At 44.1% G+C, this 21,870-nt stretch overlaps 1 protein-coding gene across 1 annotated transcript in view; it reads right to left on the minus strand.

The window, feature by feature from the left end:
• The window catches only part of PRSS12 (serine protease 12), an 81,075-nt gene extending 59,659 nt beyond the window's left edge, over positions 1–21,416 (minus strand). Inside the window, exon 1 of the mRNA XM_036762432.1 lies at positions 21,021–21,416. Coding sequence (XP_036618327.1) covers positions 21,021–21,339 — 319 coding nt within the window. The 5' untranslated portion in view covers positions 21,340–21,416. The remainder of the gene's footprint in view (positions 1–21,020) is intronic.
• Positions 21,417–21,870: the final 454 nt, after the last annotated feature.

Consider the following 21,870-nt stretch of genomic DNA (forward strand, 5'->3'; position numbering starts at 1 on the left):
CACTCCTTGGCCATGTCAAGACCTGCGCCTAACTACCTTGTACAGTACCACTCTTCCCAGGCCCTTGAGTGTGCAAGGAGAAAGTCTGCCTCCGGATGGGGGCCGGATCGTTGCTGTAAGAATGTTCTTGCTACACTTTCTCAGCAGTTTCCTTTCCTAAAGACCAGTAGACTTGGCTCCTTGATTGAAAACAGACCACACAGAATGGGCATTTGTGAGTTACATTAGGACAATCCCAGGTCCTCGGGGTCACCCCTAGACCTTTGACTAGGAAGGAGCAGCAAGTCTCTGGGGCCTGGGCCTATGAAAAGGAAGCCCACAGGGCTGCTACACTTTGAACTAGGTTGGTTCAAAGTTGGATATTTGGTAAGAACAGAAGTACCTTCATTATCTCCTCCTGACTGCTCGAAAGCAGTTTTGCAACAGCCCTCAAGCTGGCTCCTTCAGTGACATAAATCATCTAATGCATGGCAGATGCCGGCACTTTGCGATCAGGCCAAAGAATGTACACGTTTTTCAAATAAAATTTTATTGCTATCTTCTGTTCTTACACAATTTCCCATTTCCTTCTGTATTCTTCTACTCTCTCTCTCTCTCTCTCTCTCTCTCTCTCTCTCTCTCTCTCTCTCGTTAGTCCTTATAATAAAGAGAAAAAAAGAACATAAAAGGTCAGTCAAACTAACCAAGACACCCCAAGGTCTGACATCACGTGGAGGATATAGGGAGGGAGTTGGTCTTCTCCCTCCCACCTTTCTTCAGGACAAAGCTTGGTCATCCATTTACAACTTTCCATTCTGATTGTTTTTATTGCTTCTGATCTTCCCATTTACAGGGTAGATAGCTGGCACAGTAGATAGAGTGCCAGGTCTGGACTCAGGAAGACCTGGTTTCAAACCTGGCCTCAAACATTTACTAGCTATATGACCCTGGGCAAGTCACTGTGCCCTGTTTGCCTCAGTTTCCTCATTTGTCAAATGAGCTGGAGAAGAAAATGGCAGACCACTCCAGTATCTTTGCCAAGAAAAACCCAAATGGGATCACAGAGAGTTGGACATGACCAAAAATGGCTAAACACCACCAAAAGTCTTTCTGTAGACTTTTCCCCTTTCTACTTATTTTCCTCTGCATCTGGTCACAGGCTCATTAGATTATGGATTTATTGCTGGTCCAGGCCTGTGAGGTCAGGGAGTCTAGCTCCCTTATTTTAGAGAGGGGGAAATTCTGGCCCAGAGAGGTTTAAATAACCTGACTTGCCCAGGATCACACAGCCAGAAAGTATATGAGGTAGGATTTGAACCTGGTCCTTCCTGGCATCAAGGCCAGGTCCTCTCCACTACAGTTCCCCTGCTTCTCTGGGTCCATCCTGCTAATTATTTCTTACAGCATAGTAATGTTCCCTTATATTCATTTGCTTAGCCACTCCCCAATCAATGGACATTGGTTTAGTGTCCTGTAAGGAATGTCCATGTTGACTGGTAACCTCGAGGAAAGCATGATGTATGGTTGAATGTAAGCTCCCCGAGGACAAGTTATTATATCATAGCATCACAGATTTAGATCACAAGTTACCCCTCCCCTAAGTCTGAGGACAAAGAATCTGTGGCAGAAAGAGGACAAGTGACTCATCCCGGGTCATCTAGCTAGTGTCTGAGGTATGACTGGAACCCATATCTTCTTGATTCCAAGTCCTTCGCCCTGTGCACTCTACCAGAGGAATCAAACTCGTGGCGGCTGCACTGCTGCCTGCAACACTTCTGAGTACCACAATTAGATGAAAATGTGATTGAGAAATAGTTAACAAAATAAATAGAAATACTGGCGCACCTCATTTTGTTGAGCTTTGAAGATTCTGCATTTTTTACAGATGGAAGGTTTGTGGCAACCTTGCATGGTGCATCAGCCATGTTTCCAGCAGCCCGTGTTCAACACTGTGTCTGCATCACATTTTGGTAATCAAGGGGATATTTCAAACTTCTTCACTATTCTTCTGTCTGTTACAGTGATCTGTGATCAGTGATGTCTGATGTTACTACTGTCATTGTACTGAGTCTGTATGTGACTGGCAACTTCATAATGTTGTGTGTGTTCTGACTGCTCCACAGACCAGCTGTTCCCCCTCTCTCTCCCTGTCCTCAGGCCTCCTTTTCTGAGACACAATATTGAAATTTTTCATGTTGTTCAGTCATTTCAGTCACATCTGACTCTTCATGGCTCCATTTGGGGTTTTCTTGGCAAAGATAATGGAGTGGTTTGCCATTTCCTTCTGCAGCTCATTTGACACATGAGGAAACTGAGACAAACAGGGATAAGTGACTTGCCCAGGGTCACACAGCTAGTAAGTGTCTGAGATTGGATTTAAATTCAGGATGATGAGTCATCCTGACTCCAAGACCACTGTTCTGTGCCACCTTGCTGCCCTCAGTATAGAAATTAGGCCAAAGCACCAGCCCAGGAGTCAGGAGTACCTGAGTTCAAATCTGGCCTCAGACACTTGACACACTTACCAGCTGTGTGACCTTGGGCAAGTCACTTAACCCCAATTGCCCTGCCTTCCCCCCTCCAAAAAAAAAAAGAAATTAGGCCAATTAATAACCCTACAATGGCCTCTAAGTGTTCAAGTGAAAGGAAGTCAATAGATGTGGCAAACTTCATCATTGTTTTATTTTAAGAAGTTGCCACAGCCACCCCAACTTTCAGCAACCACCATCCTGATCAGTCAGCATCCATCGACATCAAGGCAAGGACCCCCACCAGTAAAGATTACAACTTACTGGAGGCTCAATAGTTAGCATTTTTTTTTAGCAATAAAACATTTTTAATTCAAGTATGTAGGTTTTTTAGACATAATGCTATTACTCACTTAATAGACCACAGCATAGTGTAAACATAACTTTTATATGCACTATGAAACCAAAATTTCCTGTGACTCGCGTTATTGCGATAGTCATTTTATTGCGGTGGTCTGGAAGCAAACCCACAGTATCTCTGAGATATGGCTATGCAGTAAAACACAGATAATGTTAATATGTGGTTTTCTAAGTCAGCATGCAGCCTGCAGGGATCAGGGTTAACAGCCCCTGTTTGTATTTGAGTTAGACACTGCACCAAGGTGTATGCCTTGGTTTCCTCGTCTATAAAATCAGGATAAAGATCACACTCACCTCTCAGGGTTGTTATGAGGCTCAAATGAGAAGATGTTTGTAAAGTGCTTTGCCAGCCTTAAAGTGCTAGGTAGATACCCGTCGTTATTATTATTTTTTTAAGTTGGAAGATCATCTAGTTTAATGCCCTCATTTTATGGATGAGGAAACAGAGGCCCAGGGGAGCTAATTAACTTTCCCAAGTTCACCAAAGTAGCAAGTAGTGGGAGCAGATCTTGAACCTGGGTCCTCGGACTTCAGTTGGCTGGACTTGTGATCTCATCTCTGGGCACGTCCTATCCACTTGTGTCAATTGTTTCTTCCCTTCCTGTGTCAACTTTATCCATGTCTTTTTACAAAGTCTTCATGGGATACACTATGACACCTCCAGATACACCGAAGCCTTTCCTCTAATTTTACTCATTTTACTAACATCAATGGACGTCCATACACTGCGCAGGAGAGCTGTCCATCATCCCTCGCTCCTTCGATAGTCACACCTATCCTCAATCTTGTCTTCTCTGCCATCTCCCACATTCAAGTTGACGTTGTTAAAATGCTGGGGTACACTTCTTTGAATTACCTGCAACTCTGAGTCTTCTGCAATGGCGCTGTTCTCTGACTTGTGACCACGGAGCATCCCCAGGAAAATCATGGTCTGGTGGCAGAGAGCGGTTGAAGAATCCTGACCAAAAAGCATTCAGCCCGTCTTAGTCCTTCTGCTCAATTCCAGGCCCAGCTCGCTGGCCATCTGCAGCCCCTAGCCAGGTTAGGCATGCACGGATGAAGCGGCTCAGTTGGCTGGCCATCCAACTGTGTGTCATAAGCTATACAAGAGCCACCTTCGTCCACTTGGTGTTTCCTTTGTGGATTATTAGGCTGATCTCTCTGTAATGGCCATGCACCTCATAGGGACCCTCTGCTCGAGATCGCAGTCAGCCCAATAACCTGGGCAAAAATAAAGAGCATCTGGAGTCCTTCCCCTTCTATTGTCATCTCACGTGTTAATATCATAAGAGATCCGGCAACACCTACAACCAGACAGATAACTGTGTTCATTGATCCTTTGAATATCGACAGCAAATTAGGCATGCAGCCAGGCAGGCAGTAGACAGCCAAAGCATCATCATCATCATCATCATCATTAGTGTCTTTGTAATTCTTTAAAGTTTGCAAAGGACTTTAGAAATGCTACCTCATTTGATCCTGACAACACAGTGGATAAGTAGCCGACCTTAGAGAAGGAGGGTGAATGTTCTGACACGTAGAACTGGTGGTTGGTGTTTGAAGAGAACCACAATGACATCACTAGGTTGGGGTCCAGGTTCAATGTGTCCAACGGTGGCTGATCAGACTGATATGAGCTCGAAAGGCTCTGCCACAGGTCAGCACAAATAGTCCATGTGAACATTCAGAGTGGAGATGATGGCTTTCAATTTGCACATCTCATTTCTTTTGACTTACTGCAATTCTGCTTTGCTGGTAGAACACAGCACCTTCTTTGATATGGACAGGGCGTGCTGGGTGGTCCTGTGCCAGCATCTCCCGTGTCTCACAATCGATTCCAAAGTTCTTCAGAGAGACTTTGAGAGTGTCCTCGTATCTCTTCTGACCTCCATTTGAGTGTCTGCCTTATGTGAGTCTTCTAGAAAATAGTCTTTAGGCAAACACACATTTGGCATTCCAACAGCGTGGCCAGCCCACTAGAACCTTGGTCTCTGCAGTAGAGTGTGGATGCTCAGCAGCTCAGGTTGAGAGAGGACCCCAGTGTGTGGTACAGCACTTATGGTTCTAGAGCTCTGGGCTACTCCTTTAACCTACAAAGGCTCTAGGGCTTTCTAAGACCACCAGCCAGACTTGCATGGGCTAGAAGAATTTGCAGACCAGAAAAGCCCCAAATGGAATCAAAGGCATGGACAAAAGAAAAAATACCCAGACACTGAATGAACAAAGGCAGGAAAAAAGTAACAAAGGTTCTCGAGGAGCTGATGTTCCCCTGGGGACAGATAAAAACACATACATGAAGTATGATACAAGGTAAAGAGAGGAAGGAGAGAATGCTGAGGGAAATCATAGAGGATTTTCCCACAAAATATCTAAGTGAAAGAAATGAAACAATAATTTGCAGTTTTTATTTGGTTTCCTATGGTCAAAAGGGATAGGGCTAGACCAGTTATTTCATTGATACAAGGAACTCCCAAATGAGGAAACTCTCTCCACCAATGCAGGTTGGTGCTTCTCAGTAACTTTTCATGTTAGAGATTTCCCCGAGTGCTGAGATGAAGTAACTTGCATGTGTCAAAGGAAGGACTAGAACCCAAGTCTTCCTGGCTCAGGCAGAGGCCATCTGGCTGCCATGGCTGCTCCTCATGGTTAGTAATACTTAGACATAGAATTGCCAGATGATTCTGAGGATGCAGCTATCCTTAGGCTCAAAGATTACATGTTCATTCATTCTAAATGAAGCTAAGTGGTTCACAATGGTTCAAATGACTTGAAAGATCACACTCATATTTGATCCCAAAACATGGCCTCAGGACTTCTGGCTATGAGATATGAAGGCAGAGGAAGAGTCCAAAGAACAGTCCAACTTTTCCATATCCCAGCAAGAACACCAACAGAAAGGTCAGCTCAAGGAAGCAGCGGCTTCTTTGACCAAAAAACCTCAAATGAAAGTTCTCAGAAGAGAAGGGCAAAAAAAAAAAAAAAAAAAACCAGCAGACAAGACAAAAGCTCCGACATAGCAAGTCACTAGAAGGTATGAAGAAATACGACAAATGAACACCAGTGATGGTCCCAGAAACAAAGCTCCGTCTAATGGAAAACATCCAGTGAGGGGAGTAAATGCACCGAAGGAGACAAAGGGAGAAACGAAATTAGTTAAGAGGAAACAAGACAAAATAATGATTGAGCTAAACAACCTGGAAATATCTGTGGAAAATATTTTTTCACAATGATTCACTGAGAAATTGTTTTTCTGGAAAACAGCAATAGTAGAAACTGCTAAAGAATTGGCAAAATATGCTTGAAAAACAATCCAGTTAGACTTCCTGCCAAGATGGTGGCCTCAGTGGAGTCAGGCTGCCCAACTCCCACATTTCGACTCTGACAGAACCCTTAAGTTCAAATCAGACTGAATGCTGATTTTTTAAAATCCAGTAGGAAACTCCAGGAGGTGACTTCTTCCACCCCAGAACTGCACAAAAAGTCAGCCAGAAGCCCACTGGCAGTAAAAATGGTTGGCCCTCCAGCAAGCGAGCCTAGCCAAGGACAGGGCAGGTGTAGTTACAAGGGTCCATGTCTAGAGGCAAGAAGAATGGAGGGCTGTCCTGAGAGGCACTACAAGGGTCAGAAAGCCCCAGGCTGGGGACTCCAGAAGCCCCATTAAACTGTAGGAGGCATCACCCAGCAAGCTGCTGCAGGGCCCAAACCAGGACATCCCAAGCCTAGAGCTTAGGAAGTCCCTAATACTGTACTGAGATGCCAGAGAGGGAAAAAGAAGCCACGGGTCATTGGGTTGGACCAAAAAGGAGTCTCACGTGTGTTTACTGGGTTGTTTACATGTGTCTCACTCACACTAACATAGTAATAGAACTTAGGGAGGGAAGTGTAGACCTGAGATTTCATTAGTGTGAGGAGCTCTTGGTATGAAAACACCTTCCCCTGATGCAGATAAGCAATAAGATTAATTCTAATGAAATAAAGTGAATTGAAATGAGTACAGACAAAATAATCTTTTACAATCTAGAGAAGAAGAAAAATAAAATGTAACAGTTATAATCTCTAATTTAAATTGACAGCACCATTTATTTAAATGGATTTGCCCAAGGATCAAGCTTGGCCCCAGCTTGGAAGCACATTACAAGTGCAGCCCTTGAGACCTCCAGGCTACCTCCATAGCACAGTAAAGGAGGGGGTTAAGACTTTGTGTTGGATGGCTCTTAAAAAACACCTTTCAAATGTGTCATCTGAGGAACAAAATAGAGGGATGGGCAGGGGTGGGGAACCTGTGGCCTCGAGGCCACATGTAGCCCTCTAAGTCCTCAAGTGAGGCCCCTTGACAGAATCCAAACCAATTTGTTCTGTGAGTTTTGGATTCAATCAAAGGGCCACACTTGAGGACCTAGAGGGCCACATGTGGTCTCAAGGCTGCAGGTTTCCACCCCTGAAAATCTTAGAGCTTTGCTAGTAGAGTGGGTATGAGGGAAATTAGGGCTTTTTTACAGCCTTTCATGTTGTTGAATCTTAACTGGAAATGTTGCTTTATTTTTTTTCAAAATTTAATTCATTCATTAATTCAACCAGTGTTTGTAAATCACCTAATTCAGCTGGGGCTTACAAAGACCACTGTTCAAGTCTTTATTCTGCTCCATACTACCCATGCGACCTTCACTGATAAAGAGAACTCCCACATGTAGAAATTCCCTCTCCCAATGCAGGCTGAAGGAGCGACAACTCTTCCATTCCATTGTGTGTCATACTGCGTATGCACCCTAGTCATTTGTCTTGTCTAGGGCTATGGGAATGCCATGTGGATGAGATTATCTTATTGTTCTGATCCTGAGAAAAACAGAGACTTCTGAAAGTTTTGAGAGATGTCCAACAGCCGGCCAAGTGAAATTTCTACAAGAGTAATAGAAAAGTTCCCGTTACCGCACATCTGTTAAGCAATAACTGCGGTCCTTCCTAGCCGACACCAGCTGCAAAGGATGGGAGGCTACATTTCGGCCTGAATTACGAAACTTCCAAAGCCACATATTGAAAGAATCTAAAAGTAATTGGATTTTGAACCTTAGGCTGAAATTTATTCAAACGCTGTGGGAGAGGGCAGATGTTTGGAAGATGTGGGCATTGGTTGTGCTCATGCTAGTGGTGAGAAGAAACAGTTCCTACGATGGAGTGTGTCACTTCCAACGATACTTAAGAGGTAAAATATTCCCATTTTGCTATCATGAAACGGCTATTTTTATTTAACTCATGTAAAAATGAAAAGTAAAAAAAGTAAAGTAAAAAATGTAAAAAATGTAAAAAATGTAAAAAAAAAAGTAAAAAAAAGTAAAAAATGAAAGCCAGCGCTCTTTAATCATCCACGCTAGCCACACTGTTTCATAAGTGTTTCACTGAAAAGGCCCTATTTGTTCTCATTAATTCATAGTGACTGACCGTTGATTATTCATGAAATGCCTTTCCTTCGCAGGATAAAATGGACTGGTAGCTGCCTCACCGCAGGAGAGGCCTCTCACATGAGCCATCTTACACATTTAAATTGTGTTTAGGATGTTTGTGAATTGCACTCAATATTTACTGAAATGATTAAACATAGAAAAAATGAATACAAAACCCCACCTTTCTTTTTCGGCTCTTTTAGAAAGAACAACAGGCTAAAGGGGCTCTAGCACTCACAAGCTCTCTCTCTCTCTCTCCCTCTCTCTCTCTCCTCTTTTTCTCACTGTCTCTCTCTCTGTTTCTATCTCTCTCTGCACGCCTTTTGCTCTCTATCTGCATACTCTTACTCAGTGATCTTATCGGCTCCCATGGATTCAATTATAATGTTTTTTTTTCAGGTGATTCCAAGCTCTAGATATCCAGCCTTAATCACTCTCATGAACTCCAGTCCCATATCAGCAATTGCTTATTAGATATTTCAAACTACATGTCCTGGAGGAATCTCAAACTCAATACCTACAAACCAGAATTCACTGTTTTCCCCCACAAATTCATTTACATAGGAGATGCTGAATGAATGTTTGTTAACTCAAACTCACACACAGCAGGCATTCAGGGTCTGTGCTTCCATCATATTATACGTATGATTTAAATTTAGAAGGGACCTTAGAGATTATCTCATTCAATTCCCTCATTCTATACTTGGAGAAACTGCGAACCATCCAAGAGGAAGTGATTTATCCAAGGTCACACAGATAGGATGGAGCAAGGTAAAGATCTGAGTAGAGGTCTTTGTAAGGCCCAACTGAACCTGATGTTTTACAAACAGACTGAATTAATTAATGAATTGTCAGAAAAAAAAAAAAAGGAAACCTACACTTCAAGTTAAGATTAGACCGAATATGAGAGGGTGTAAAAGAGGCTAGCTTTTCCCAGCAAAGATCTAAAATGAAGCCTTCCCTGATCCCCCTGAACAATCAAAACACAAAAGATTCTTTAAGGCATCTACTATCAAAAACAACTGACCTGGCCCAAGAGAGATGATTTAAGAACTATCCAAATCTCTGAGAACCAAAATGCCACATTTCAAGAAATCATAAAAGAAAACAACCCAGATCTACTGGAGTAGAAGACAAAGTGAAGATAAAATCCACTGGTCAGCTCCTTAAAGAAAGCCCAGAGCATCAGAGCCAAGATCCAGAGCTTCCAGGTCAAAGAAAAAGTAGCATGAACAGCCAGGAAGAGAATGTAAGTGCTAAAGAACCACATGTGGGATCACAAAAGACAAAGCCAAAACTAGCATATAGGAGGGAACGTTTTATATAATGATATTCTGAAAATTGAACGGTAAAGACTTTCAACCAGGGATAAATTTCCCTTTCAGAGTAATCCTATGGGGAAATGGACCCACATTAAAAGAGAAGACCTTCAAGCATTCCAGATGGAAAGATTACAGCTGGGTAGAGCCTTTGAAATGCGAATACAGGAAGCAAGAAAAACCTAGAAAGGTAAACACATTTGAGGAATTAGAAAGAGTTAATGATGATGAAGTACTTATATTCTGAAGGGAGGAGGAGAAGAAACAAATATCCCTTCAAAATCCTACAGTCATCAAGGTTCACAGAGTTAAGAAAGACAACCAAAGTCACCAGGGTTATTTTTGTTCTCTTCTGTTGTTTGTAAGAGAGGAATGAAAAGGGAGTAGTATATTGAGAGAGAAATGAGGGAGAGGGGGAGGAAATTGTTATTGGGCATAATTGAGATATATGAGAAGAAAAGCATGCAAACACAGAAGAAGGGGTAGGGAGAACAAACATCTCATTAATCTCAATTTATCTAAACTAGGCAAAAGCAGGTTGAAGACCCACAAACAGTTTAGTGTAGAAATACATTAAAATCAGCTGGGGAGAAGGGAGAAGGTAATTAACGAAGATGGTAGATACAGGGAAGGAATAGTCACAAGCAAAACAAATTCCATCATCAGCTGTGGATCATAAATGATAGATTAAAAGAGAGAGAGAGGAAGTGTAAGAGCCAGTGATGAGTGGTCTGGACTAGGGAAAGAGAGATGCAGAGGAATGGAAGAAAGCTACATAGAATACTAGGGAGGAGCACATTGCTTCCCTTTCATTTCCTCTTCCTTTTTGGTAAAGAAAGGAATGGCTGGAAAAAAGAAAAAAATATATAAGATATGATGACAGGAAATACATCATTAACAATCACAGCCACAAACATGAATGGGGTTGATGTACTCATAAAACAGAGGAGGGTAGCAGGAAAAAAAAAAGCAAAATTCAATAATTATCTTATTTATAAGAAACACACTTGAAAAATAAAGATCCACACAGAGTCAAAACGAGGACCTGGAGCGGAATTTACTATGCCTTAGGTGAACTTATAAAAGCAGGGATAGCGATCATGTTCTCAGACAAGGCAACAGTCAAAAACAGATATGATTAAAAGTGATAATCTGGGAAACCAGTATCCATAAAGGAACTTTAGGCAATGAAATAAGTATCTATCTATCTATCTATCAATTGATCAATCTATCTGTCTATCTATCAGTACTGAATAGCAAGAAAAAGCTGATTGAATTACAGGGAGAAATAGAGAACAAAATCCTAATAGTTTGGAATATGGCTACTTCAGACCTGGATAAATCTAAAAAAAAAAAAAGATAAGAAAGAAGTGGAGGATCTGAACATAATTTTAGAAAAGTTAAACATGATATAAATCTCTGGCGACCATAGAATGTAAATAGAAAAGAATATACCCATTTCTCAGCCCTTTATGGCACCTTTGCAAAAAAAAATATAAAAAAGAACATATGCAAAGTCATAAAACCTCATAAACAAATGAGGCAAAGCAAAAAGATTTCAATAATTAGGAAGATATTAGTAGCTCAGAGTTGGGCTTTGCCAATATAATAAAAATGACAATATTATTTAGTTTAATGTCAAATTACCAAGGTTTACATCAGAAAATTAGAAAAATAGTACCAAAATTCATCTAGGGTAACAAATGGTCAAAAATCAAAAGGAAAAAAATGGGAAAAAAATAAAGTAACAGGACATAGTGGTACCGAATCCCAAACCAGACTATAAGGTAGAAATCATCAAAAATTTTTGGTACTGCTTAAAAACCAGGAAAGTAAATCACTGGAACTGATTAGTAACAAAAGAAGCAATCAAACATGGTAGCATAGTGTTCAAGAAACCCAAGGACTCCAACTCCTGGGTTGAGGACTCACTATTAGACAAAAACTGCTAAGAAAACTAGAAAGCAGTCTGATAGAAAATAGGTTTAGATCAATGTTTCATGTCATATAATAGAATAATCTCTGAGTAGATACATGATCTAGATAGTCATATCATCAACAAAATAAAAGGGGAAAGAAACAGATAGCATCCATGACTTTGGATAAGGGAAGACTTATCAAGCAAGGGACTGAAAAGATCACAGTAGATAAAGTGGGCAATTTTGACCACATGAAATTGAAAAGTTTTTGCTCAAATAAAATCAATATAATTAGAATTAACAGGGAGTTACAGCATATTTTTCTGAACAGTACAGTAAGGAGGGGGCTAGGACTTAACAGCATATCTTTCTGCTAAAGATCTGTACCCAAGATATATAAGGAATGAATACAAATGTATTAGAACAAGTACCATTCCCCAATACATAAACAGTTAAAGTACATGAATAGGCAATTCTCAAAAAAAGAAATGCAAACTATAAACAACCGTATTTTTAAATGCTCCAAATCGCCAATAATAAGAGAAATGTCAATTAAAATAACTCCAAGGTTCTTTCTACCTCAGTCAACAGACCGATAAGGATGACCAAAAATGGAGAGGCCAACTGCTGGAGAAGGTGTGGAGGACAGGTATACTATAATGTACAGTCTGTTTCGCTATAGGTCAACAGATGGGCACTGTCTGTGCTGATAATTCTCAAAGCTACCTTTCCTTCCCCAATTTCTGTTGACCTCGAATCTCAAATCTCCAACTGCCTTTCAGACATCTTCAAACGGAAGTCCAGTAGCCATCTTAGACTCAATATAGAACCCATAACAGAACTCATTCTCTTTCCCCCTAAACCTTCCCCACCTCCTGCCTTCCCTGTTACTATAGAGGGCAAAAACCATCCTTCTCATCCCCAAGGTTTGCAACCTAGGAGTCATCCTGGAGTCCTCACTTTCTCTCACCCCCATGTCTAAGCTACTGCAAAGTGGATTTCACCTTTGCAATACCTTTCAAATGTGGCCCCTTCTCTGCTCTGACACTGCCTCCACACTGGTGCAGGCCCTCATCACCTCCCTCCTTGATTACCTCCATAGCTGCTGGTGAGTCTGCCTGCTCAAGTCTCTCCCTACTCCAACCCTCCATTAAACCACTAAAATGACTTTCCTAAAATGCAGGTCCAAGATCATGTCACCACCCTCCTCCCATCTACTCAATAAAGTCCAGTCACTCCTTATTGCCTCCAGAAGCAAATACAAAATGCTCTGTCATTCAAAACCCTTCATAACCTAGCTCCCTTCTACCTTTCCAGGCTTCTTACACCTTACTCCCTAATGCATGCTCTTAGATCCAGAGACACTGGTATATGAATGTAATGGAATATTGTTATTCCATAGGAAATGATGCAAGGAATGGAGTCAGAGAAATCTGGGAAGACTTCTATGAACGGAAGCAGAGTGAAGTAAGCAAAACCAGGAGGAACGTTTGTACAATGACAACAGGACTGCAAAGAGAAAGAATTTTAAAAGACTTAAGAGTTTTGATGAATACAGTAACTGGAAATACCTCCAAAAGAGTGATAATGAAGGATGTTCCCAGGTATCCTAGCAGAGAAACAATAGATTAGAGGTACAATATGGTATATACATTTTTAGGCATGGCCAATGTATGGATTTGTTTCATCTGACTATTTTTATGAATTTCAAAAGAGGGCTTTGGGTTGTGGGGGATTAGGAGAAGAGTTATGGGGTGGAGTTTAGGGCTAGTGATAGTGATGCAAAAAAGAGAAGAAAATAAAGGAATATAAATAAAACATTTTAAAAATACACAGAAGAAAGCAGAAGGGCAGAGGGAGATAGACAAACTGGCAGTAATAGACAATTTAATATATACTTTAAAAAATAAGCTCTATGGAATAGAGATTCACAGTTTCATTAACAATCATATTTTTCTGGTCTTCTTTGTATATGGAAAAGGTCATCTTTGTTGATGTTTGTCAAGTTCAAGATGGGGGGAAAAAAAGGAGAGTGGTAAAGGGAACCCAATTGCCAAGGATGAAGTCAGCATTGCTTTTCTCCCTGGCTGGCAATGCTGCGTTCACAGAGCAGATGGAACCCCCCCACTCAGAAGCTGTCTCGCCCTAAAGGGAGCAATTCTTAAACTCAACTGCTGTGAGAAGCATGCAGTGAAGTAGGGAGGGAAACCTGAAAGGCAGAAGGATTTCAGCTGAACTGAGATTGAGTCAGGCTGGTGCAGCTAATTGGGTATTTTCAGATTCCCAGGACCATTTGCTGAGTGGCTATGACACATCAAGTGATAGCATCAACCAGGAAAGAGTCCCCAAATAACACTCTGTGCAGTCCCAATGCTTTCCTTTCATTTATATACTGCCTAAAGTAAATGGCTCAACACCCCTCCCATGGGGTTCAGTGGCATAGTTATCCATTTCAGAATAAAAATTCACTGACAGAGGATCAAAACCCCTCAATGTACATACAGGTAAATCAAGGCCATGGAAGTGGTGACCTGCTGTGCTTCCATCCTGAGCTAAGCATCCTGGTGCCCTTCCCCACTCCCCCATTGTATTGGTGCCAGTCTCAGTATGACACCAGATTGGCTTAGGCCACTGAAGCTCAGAACTCCTGAGCTCCAGAAATCCACCAGCCTGAGGCTCCTCAGTAGCTGGAATTACAGACATGTGCCACTGGGAGCCTGGCTTGCCAAGACCCATTGATTCCAAATCCAGGGCTCTTTCCGGTGGACCCCCCTACCTATACTGGAGACACAAGTTTTGATACTGGACTGAGCAATTGAATTTATGACACATAGTAGATGTTTAACAAATTCTGGTTGACTGCCTGCCTGCCTCTAAAGGAAAGGAAGGTACAACATATTCCCCTTGGTTATGGCTTAGTAGGTAGTGATAGAGACAACAACAAAAAGAAATAAACAACAATAAAACACACAAAAGGGCAGCTAGGTGGCACAGTGGATAGAGTGCCAGGACTGAAGTCAAGAAGACTTATCTTCATGGGTTCAAATCTGGCCTCAGACACTTCCTAGCAGTGTGACCCTGGACAAGTCACTTAACCCTGTTTGCCTCAGTTTTGTCATCTGTAAAATGAGCTGGAGAGGGAAATGACAAACCACTCCAGCATCTTTGCCAAGAAAACCCCAACTGACATCATGAAGAGTTGGACATGACTGAAATGACTGAACAACGACAACAAAAACGTTTATAAGAGGATATGCTCGAGACAATTTTTATTACTGCTACATTAAACTTAACATACACTTTAAAAATCCAAAGTATATACAGTTTCATTTACAAATCCTTTTTTGCTCTTCCTGTACTGTTCATATTTGCTGATGATTTTAAAATTCATAAAAACATTTTAAAAGGAATAAAACTGCCAAGAAGAAGGAGAGTTTGACTAGAATGAGGAAGCAGGCCGGTCGCATCCTAGGACTGACGTGCATCATCCCAGCTCAGGGCTGGGGATCACCTGGAAGATGGCACCAAGGGTGATTAGCACACCTGAATTGGCCCCAGTGCTGTGAGCCCATGATCCCGTGGGCTCTGGCTTATCCAAGCCCAGGTAACTAAACAACTTTTCTCTTCTCCTGGTCCACAGTTTGGAATGATGCTTCCTCTACTTCCAAAGGGTTTTTTATCTGCCAATGGCCTTAACAATAGGCAAGAATGCCTAATTTTGAAAACCAGGCAAGAAAGAACAGAAGGTTCTGTACTTATTTTGAGAGGCGGTGTGGTATGGTAGGTAGAACATTAGACTTGAACCTTGGTTCAAACTCCACTTCTGACAATGTGTGATCCCTGGGAGGGTCATTTAACCTCTCTGGACCTCAGTTTTCTCATCTTTAAAATGAGATGCTTGGACTCATGAACCAGAAAGACCCTTCTAGCTGTGACCTGTGTGATCTCAGGAGCACAACAACATAGAGACTAGATGAAACAGGAAGGAAGGGGGAGAGCCAAGGGCTGGACAACCCTCTGGGCCAATTGGGTCATTCCAATCCATTTCAGACAAGAGATGGACTTCCAAGAGCACAGCAGATGTCTTCTTTTTTATATCAAAAACAAAAGCAATTGCTGTTGACTTCAATCTCAAGCGCTTTTTTTTCAGTGGCACTGTATGGCTTACAAAGCACCGTCTCCATAGCGACCCAACCAACAGTCTCAGTATCATTATCCCAGTTTACAGATGAGCAAAACTGAGATTCAAAAAGAATAAATACCACACTGCAATTCAAACCTGGGTCTCCAAACTCTATGCCCAGTGTGCTCATAAGTTTTCCATTCAATAAGTTATACTCAGCATAGACGGGCACTGTAAGTCAGAAATAGGAATGATTCTTTTGGGGAAATCTTAAATGTTACAAATAGTAATGGCATTTATCCTGTGCCACCTAAGAACATAGTGGAGTTTCCTTTCATTGTCATCTCTCTGGCATGGTAGAAAGACTGGTGAATTTGGAATCAAGAAAACTTGTATTCACATCCTACCCCCAACACTTACTAGCTGAGTAACCTTGGGGAATTTACTTAACCTCTCTGGGCCTCAGTTCCTTCATCCGTAAAATGAAAGAGATGGACCAAATGGCATCTGAGGTCCCTTCCAGCTCTGTATCTATGATCCTCTGACTCCAGCATTTCTCTCTCTGCCTCTGTCTGTCTCTGTCTCTTGTCTCTTTCTGTATCTCTGCCTCTGTCTGTCTCTCTATTTGCCTCTGTCTGTCTGTCTCTGTCTCTTGTCTCTTTCGGTATCTCTGCCTCTGTCTGTCTCTGCCTCTCTGTCTCTATCTCTGTCTCCCTCTCCTGAGCTGCAATATATCGTTACCAACAGCCTGCTGGACACCTCCATCTCAGACTCATTCCTCCAAACGAGCTTCTTTCTGTTGAGGGTGCCACCATCCTAACAGTCACCCAAGTTCAAAACCTTAGCGCCATCCTTGAATCTTCATGTTTCCTCATCCTCAGTATCCATTCTGCTCTCAAGTCTTGTCCATTCTATATTGCCAACCTCTCACCCCTCCATTTCTTCTTCTGCTCAGAAGGCCACCACTGTTGCTCAGGGCCTCTATCACCTGGTATTTGCCCTATTACAGTAGGCTCCTTACTGGCTTCTCTGCCTCCAGTCTTTTCCCTTTCCACTCCATCCCCCACAAAGCTGGCCAAATAATCTCCCTAAAGCTCTATGTTAATCCCCAGCCCCCAGATCTCCAGGGGCTTACTGTTGCCTCAAGGATAAAACCAAACTTTGTGGCCTGGCATTTAAAGTCCTTCACACTTGAGCTCTGACCTACTTTTTCTGCTTTAAAATTAATCTCCTTCAAGGTCTCTACATTCCAGTGAAACTAGTTGACCTGAGCATCCCATTTCCCACATCGGAATTTTTGTACAAATTGGTCCCTATGCCTGGAATACAAATTCTCCTCACCTTTACTTCTTCGAATCCACACCTGGCTTCATTCCAGGCTCAGCTCCTATACCACCTCCTTTCTAAGGTCTCTATGATCTTCCTCTGTGTTGGTGCTCTCTCCACCCTCAGATTACTTAATATTTCCTTATTTGTGTATGTGTTAGATTCTCCCCACTACACACACACCAGTAGAATGAAAGCTGCTTCTTTTCCCTTTATTAAATTAATTTTTTTACAAACAAAGATCATCTTTCTTTCCCTCCTGCCTCCTCCCCACCCCACAACAAACCGAGAGAGCAAGAAAAGCATAATGCCCTGTCACAAAACACATATGATCAAGCAAAACAAATTCCCGTGATGGCCATGTCCAAAGAGTATGTCTCCATTAGCATTCTAAGTCGATGTAATTCCGAAGTGGGGAGCCTGCTTCGCCACGAGCCTCTGGGATCTTGGCTGGTCATTGGGTTGATCAGAGTTCCTAAGTCTTTCACACTTGTTTGTCTTTACAGTATTGCTGTTATCCTATGAATTGTTCTTTCTTCTGGTTCTGCCTGCTTCACTCTGCACCACTTCCTAGTCTTCCTAGGTTTCTTACAGCATAATTGTACTCTATCATATTCATAGAATGTAAGCTTCTTGAGGGCAAGGAAGGACTCCTTGAATCAGCTGTTTGTGTGCATTCAGACCACTGATTTGTTAGAGCAAAGATCAAATTTAATATGAAGCTTAAAGAAACGATTCAGAAAAAAAGAGATCACAGACAATGAAACAAACACTCAATCCTGGTGTATTTAAATAAGTTATTAATAATGAAGCATGGATAATCAACAGTAAAAATTACATTAATATCAATTATAGAGAAATTTAACTGATATACAATTAGAGGCCAAAAAGATACTAAACTGTGGCTCAGCCAGCAAATACTTGAATTATTGCCAATTAAGAGAAATGGTCATTAAATTGAGAGAAAGAGGGACAGAGAGACAGAGAAGGAGGGAGGGGGGGAGAGAGAGGGGGGGGAAGGGAGAGAGAGAGAGAGAGAGAGAGAGAGGGAGAGAGGGAGAGAGGGAGAGAGAGAGAAACAGAGAGAGAGAGAGAGAGAGAGAGAGGAAGAGAGGAGAGAGAGAGGAGAGAGAGAGAACAGAGAGAGAGTGGGAGAGAGGGAGGGAGAGGGATTGAGAGAGGGAGAGAGGGGGAGAGGGAGGGAGAGAGAGGGAGAGAGAGAGGAGGGGGAGAGAGAGAGACAGAGACAGAGGGAGAGAGAGGAGGGGGAAAGAGAGGGAGAGAGAGAGAGAGAGAGAGAGAGAGAGAGAGTGTCAAAAGAAGCACCTGTTTAGAACACAGGCTCATTTTTAAAAAGCTTATGAAGGATGATAAAGGCAACACCAATCATACAGATAAACTCATTTGTCAAATTTTATGATGGATAATGGATGATTAGGATTCTCTTGGAGCAGAGAGAAGCAATAGAGGGTAGAACCAGATTTTTAAAAGCTTGGCAAGAGACCCAGCTTGGTCAGACAAAGTTAATAGAGCTGGGGTGCTGTGTCAATCAGTAGTATTGCCAGAGCTCAGATAGGATCAGGGCTTCAGGGTTCTTTCATGGGCTTCACATCAGTTTTAGGACAGGGAGTCTTCAATATATAGCCCCCTGGCTGTCATCCCCTTCCTTTGCCTCCTCATCTTCATTGTGGCATGGGGAATGGGTTGGGTTTTGAAGAGGGTAGTAGTAGTAGTAGTAGTGGTAGTGGTGGCAGCGGTGGTGGTGGTGGTGGTGGTGGTGGCGGTGGCAGCGGTGGCAGTGGCAGCAGTGATGGTGGTGGTGGCAGTGGCAGTGGTGGTGATGGTGGTGGGTGGCAGTGGCGGCGGCGGTGGTGGTGGTGGTATTCAGCTCTTGTTACTAGTGTTGCTCTATGTGGGAATTTTAATACTGAAGTCATAGATATGCCTTAGAGTAAATAGCAAGGAAACCCTAGAGCTCCAAGCTGGGGCCAGCTCCAGGCCATTACAAGCCCATCAACATTCTTGCCATGGAATATGAATGTAGCAGTGATGACTTCATTCCTGAACAGAAGAATCAGGTGTTAACCCTGCTATGACTTTCCTGTAGCCCAAAGGACTCCAGCAGCCAAAGGAAGAGTTAAAAGGCTAGCTAGCCTCGGTGGGGGACCAAATGAGGCATGCCCTAGGTTCCAAATGAAAGGAAATGGATTACCATGCCATTCCTTCCCCTAGGGTGGGCAGAGAGGACAATCAGATGTAAGCCGAAAAGCTTCCCCCAAAGAGGGAAACGGGACCTTTCAGTAACTGAACAGTAACACAGGGACAAGTAACATTTCCATAGCTCTTACACATTTGGAAAGGCTGTTACATATATGTTATTTTGGCTTTACTTCAGGTATCGTCACACAATTAACAGGGTAATGGTTCAAGCGTCTTTGTTCAGTCTGCCTCCTGGCTGACATCATAGATAAAGGCATAGCTAAACTGAAATTCAAACAGAAGCAAAGAAATGGAGGTTCCCATTTTACAGCAAGGGTAATTAAGTGACAGGCCCATGGCCACACAGCCAGTAAGCATCAGAAGCCAGATGTGAGCCCGTCTTCCACATTCTAAGTCCAGTATTCCAACCATGAGAAAAGTCCAGCAACTTACCAAGTCACACAGTTACCAAGCATCTGAGGCAGGATGTCTGAGCCTGTAAGCCACTAGACCATGTCTCTGCCTCTGAAGACATCCTACCAGAATGTTAGACCTGAAGGGACCTCAGAGACCATTGGCCCAACCCTCACATTTTAAAGTGGAGGAAACTCACAGGGAGAGAGGTGAAATTACCTGGGCAAGGTCACACAGTCTAGCATACTAAACGCTAAAATCGGAGAGAATCCTGGTGTGAAAAAAAAGAACTCTGCCTGGAATTCCAAATCTAAGGGGCAGAGTTCAAGGCGGGGATGTCATAGTTTGTTGTAGTGGTTCTTTCACACGCAAAGTAACCGGAAACTAGTCTTGTAGAGTTCTACCCTTATCTTTCCCATCGACGTCGCTAGAGATAGATTAGAATGAAAGTAAATAGCTAGGTGTCTCCAACGAGGTTCTCCCGTTCCTAGGAGGGCCTTTGGTTGGTTCACAAAGGATTGCCTTGGGGCAGCTTTGTTCTTGCTCCAGCCAAGAAGAAGATCGATTGCCTCCAGCACTTTGGCAGGAAGGAGACGTTGGCTCAGCCGAGGGGCTTTCTAGGATCTCCTATGGAGGAAATGCCCCCGTCTCGCTCTCGAACTGAGCTTCGACTAACTACTGGGATTCTGGGCAATGAATCTCGCCAGAGGAAGAATGTTTTTCTTTCTAAAAATAATGGCCAAGGTGAGAGGGGAAACCGGGGATTTGGGTTTATGAAAACATCATAGAATGCCACCGCTGGGCAATCTTTGGGGGAAGCTCTCCCATTAAACACCAATTCCCCGCCAGCAGAGCATCCCACTGTTGCTCCAGACAGCGCCGAGCACCGAGCCCTCCCGCCCCTTCAGCCAGCTCTGGTACCCGAAGCAGGTTGACAGCTAGCTCACTCGCTCGCTCAACTACCCAAATCGCTCGCTGCCAACATACCTGACAATGCAGATAGTGGGGCAGTTACAACATTTACTCCCAGAATCACTGAATTTTTGAGCTGGAAGAATCAGGAGTGTTTTCGAAAAGAAAATGAAGGTGCGAAAGCGCCCGGCTCCGACTCCCAAAAAGAGAAAGGCAATTTGGTACAGTGCAAATATCTCTAGCTAGGAGATCTCAGGACCTAGGTCTGAGGCTAGACTTTGCTACAGTGCGGCAGCTGTGTGATCTTGGATAAGTCCCTTGCCCTCTCTGGGCCTCAGAAACTCGGATGCACTAGCCATTTCTCCAGGCCCGGGTCTTCCCAGGGCTCCGGGAAGCTGCCTCCATCCCCAATCACGCAAGCCCACCACTTTTGCCTCCCCGCACACGGGCTCACCTGTCCACACTCGCACCCTGATCCCAGAGCCGGTCTCGGGGTCACTCACCTTGTCTGCAGTCGCAGCGGTCCCGAGGGTCTCCAGGGAAGCAACATTGTCCGCCCTCCGAAGCCCCGTCCCGGCTCCTGCCCGAAAAGCGGTGCTGCCCCGGGCCGGGGGCCGGGACCGAGAGCAGCGGCAGGGGCGCGGAGACAGGGGATTGGCGGCGCTGGAAGGGCAGGCCAGGCGGCCGTCGGGGCGCTCCGAGCGCCAGCGGGACGGGGCCGGGGGGCCGGCGCGACCCAGGGGGCTTGGGGCTCCTTTCCACCCCGCTCACGCTGAGGAGCGTCCCCAGCGCCAGAGCCACCACGAAGCTGCAGAGACTCATGGTGCCCGCGGGTCCAGCCGCCGCCTGCGCCGCAGCCGCAGCTTTGGCCTCTGGGCCATTCTCCTCCGCTCCGAAACAGATCTGGGGGGCGGGCCGGCCCAGGCGGGAGCCGGGGGGCGGGGCCTGGGCGGGACGTCCCCCACCGCACCCCCGTCCCGAGAGCGCCCCGCCTCCCACAGCCCCTCCCGAAGGGACCGCTGGACATGGGCGGAGACTTTGGGGAGAGAGGAGGCGGTGCCCGGTGGGCGGGGGAGCATTACAGCCAGGTATTAGGAGGGGCTGCCACCTGGCGGGGCAGGAGCCGCCGCACAGCTAGGGCCTCACCCCACGGTCAGGAACCCAGGCGCTGGGCTGGGGTCCCGCTCGTCTCGGCAGAGCTCGAGAGAGGAGCGGCTGCCGGCCGGGAGTCAACCGGAGCTCAAGGGATAGTGGGCTGCGCAGCTGAGAGCCTTAGAGGGGAGACGGAGCACCCGGGTCGAGTCAGGCTCTGCCTTTTAATTTGTTTAAAACTACCTTTGCCTCTCTGGGCCT

This window comes from Trichosurus vulpecula, chromosome 6 (assembly GCF_011100635.1).
Source record: "Trichosurus vulpecula isolate mTriVul1 chromosome 6, mTriVul1.pri, whole genome shotgun sequence".
NCBI classification, from domain to species: domain Eukaryota; kingdom Metazoa; phylum Chordata; class Mammalia; order Diprotodontia; family Phalangeridae; genus Trichosurus; species Trichosurus vulpecula.